Source organism: Microtus pennsylvanicus, chromosome 2 (genome assembly GCF_037038515.1).
Source record: "Microtus pennsylvanicus isolate mMicPen1 chromosome 2, mMicPen1.hap1, whole genome shotgun sequence".
Taxonomy (NCBI): Eukaryota; Metazoa; Chordata; class Mammalia; order Rodentia; family Cricetidae; genus Microtus; species Microtus pennsylvanicus.
Window position 1 is genome coordinate 90,277,429 of NC_134580.1, and position 3,124 is coordinate 90,280,552.

General features: G+C 34.0%; 1 protein-coding gene across 1 annotated transcript; it reads right to left on the reverse strand.

Annotated features, from left to right (window-relative positions):
- Positions 1-782: 782 nt before the first annotated feature.
- Positions 783-1,718, reverse strand: LOC142844308 (olfactory receptor 4F3/4F16/4F29-like). The gene has a single exon (XM_075962641.1). It carries the CDS (start codon positions 1,716-1,718, stop codon positions 783-785), a length of 936 nt encoding a protein of 311 aa, XP_075818756.1.
- Positions 1,719-3,124: the final 1,406 nt, after the last annotated feature.

Below are 3,124 nucleotides of genomic sequence, written 5' to 3' on the forward strand. Positions count from 1 at the left end.
ATTTTATTCTAAGACATAATAAAAGTGGAAAAGTTTGACATGTAGTTCTATAAGTTACATAACCTTTAGATGATTATAGAAAATCTACTTCATGGTTACCTTTAGTGAATTAATCATCAATCTTGCTTGACCCCTTTTCCAGATTTTCTAAAGTGCACAATAGAAAATTTTCTAGGAAACAGATTGAAGATATCAAAGAAGTAATGTTCATTAACAATATAAAGAACCACACTGCATACATTATATTACAATGAAACCCTTCTAGATTACAGCAACTACATAGTCACCTTTAGGGAAGAGTCAGTAGATGCTAATAATGTGTTAATTTTCCATTGATGACCATGAAATCTCTTCTAAATAAGCTGTTTATATTCAAATGTAAACTCTGTGGACGTTTTGAGAGAATCCAACCTAAATCATTTGAGACAGTAAACATAAATATGGAAACATTCATTGTGATTGTACATTTATTTACCTAAACACATTTGAAGCTAATTTTTGAACATTATAGAATGCCATTAAATCATTGTTGTGTTTAGATTTTTACAAATGTAGAAAAAAAACATATTTACCTAGCCATAGTGTTTTTTTAAAAGAAGTACATACTGATATATTCTAATTTCTCAAAAGAAAAAAACCAAGGCATTAATGATTTGTTGAAAAGGATATAGGTTGTCAGGTAGGTGACATGTGCAATTGGCAAAATTACTGAGCCTGTTCCTGAGTGGAATTTTCCAATGTATATTTGAACATATACTTTTAGAGTTCCCACACCAGATTAGTCAGCAATATTTATCATGACCAGTCACTTTGCACAATCTTTTGATTGCTACCTTTATATCTTTGTTCCTAAGTGTATAGATGACAGGATTCAGGGCAGGTGTGATTGCAAAGTCAACAATAAACAGGTATTTGTCAATTGATGATGTGGAGAAAGGCCAAACATAGATAGACATGCATGGAGCGAAAAAAAGAATAACCACAGTGATGTGTGTTGACAGAGTAACAAGAGCCTTTGATAAATCCCCTGAAGACCTTTTCCAGACTGTTATCAAAATGAACATATAGGAGAGGAGAAGCAGGAAGAAAGTCCCCATGCTTATGAAGCCACTGTTGGCAGCAATAACAAGCTCAAACCTGTCTCCATCAGCACATGCTAGTTTTATAATCTGAGGAAAGTCACAGTAAAAGCTGTCTACTTTGTTAGGACCACAAAAAGGCAGGTTTATAACAAAGAAGAACTGGGCCAGGGCATGGACCACACCAGTGACCCAGCTAGTGACTACAAATAAAATACATAATTTAGGGCTCATGATTCTCAAGTAGTGTAGTGGCTTACAGATGGCTGTGTACCTGTCAAATGCCATGGCTATAAGTAGCACCAACTCCCCTCCTCCTATAATATGGATAAAACAGGCCTGAGTCATACAACTATGGAAAGAAATTACTTTGCGTTCTTTCAGAAGATCTGAGATCATCTTGGGAACTGTGATAGAGGAAAGTCCTACATCAATGAGGGACAGGTTGGCCAGAAGAAAGTACATAGGAGACTGTAAGTGGGAGTCAGTAATTACCAAAAAGACAATAAGAAGATTCCCCAAGATGATGCTTAAATAGAGCAAAGAAAAAGTGGATATGAGAAAAATTGTAGTTTTCCAGGAACCAGAGAGTCCCACCAACACAAACTCAAAAACTACAGTGTCGTTTGTTTGATCCATTGACTGGAACCGAGGAGAGTATTTCAAGGTACCTGTTGATAGAAAATAATCAAGTTGTCACCTGTGGGTTATCTGTCTTACCATTGATTATTATTAGTTATTTTGTTTACCGTATTGATCATAATATGAGGTATATGAATAACATTTGAAAAGGGCAATATAGTGATCAGAATATCACACATCAAGAGATTGGAAGATTATAGCAAAAAAAGAGATTGAAACTAACAGTGTAACTCAGCTTATTTCTTTAGTTGCAGTGCATATAATGCCAAAACAGGAGAATGATAGTCTACTGGGTTAACTAAAGACCTTCTTTAATATAAAAAATTCTTAAGTACAAGAAAGTTGCTAGCATAGTAAATGTTTAAAAATGGGCTGCTTTCATTGTTTTTTTACATAACCAGATATATTTTTTTCTGTTTTGTTTTGCTTTGACTTTGAAGGTTGCCTTTATGTTCCCAACACCTCCCACCATGAGTCCCCCCTGAGGAGACAATATTTTTAATTTCACATTAATACTTTGGAAATGACTTGCAAAGTATTCCTACCTGCCTTTCTTACTTTGTTGTGAATACCAACATTTTCTTGACTAACTAAGCATTTTTCCTGCTGTACCTGTCAATTTGTTAGTTTGTTTTGTTTTTCTTTAGTTTTCACAGTTTTCTGTGGAAGACAGATACACAGATTAAGGTCGTTCACAACATTTTAATATTTACTTACAGTAATACAGGCTTTTCGTGATTTATCCATGTATTACTTCCTACAATAATAGAGTGTTCACCTGGAAGGCAACTATAATTATTAATGATAATATTTATACATACGTTGTATCAAGCATTTATTCTGGGAAAGGCTCTCTATGCTTAACACTTTATTTAACGTAAGCTTCACACAATTTTCAGTTCTGTTTTATTGATCCATTTTATACACAGAGACACTAACATTTAGAAAAATGAAGTATTAGAGTTAGGACTTTTATCCAAAACTAAAAATATGGTAATCCATACTCCTAATTATCATTCTGTGTTTTTTCAATGACAGACCCTTAATTATAAGCTACACTCTTCTTCAAGTACAGTTAATTGACTAAAATTTATTCCATGTTTATTTTCTACTGACTAGTGACTTTTTATATTGATGGTTCTGTCTTGTTTGCTTTTTTTCTTTTATTGTTACACCTAGATGATAAGTGTGGATGCATTTGGGAGTGGGCAACATCAGAGGATTACCAATTGAGAATCATTCAGGGATAGATAGTGAGTTGTAAGCCATCTTTGGCTACCGGAGTCCTTCTCTCAAAATCCAAACAAGGAAACAAACAGTGAGACCCTGAAATTTTTTGCACTAAGTAACCTGTTCATTCCAACGTCTCCTTTGTAATGTCATCACTAATTTATTAATTCTAC

Coding starts and splice junctions, on each gene's coding strand:
- LOC142844308 (XM_075962641.1), bottom strand. CDS start 1,718: ATGGATCAAACAAACGACACTGTAGTTTTTGAGTTTGTGTTGGTGGGA.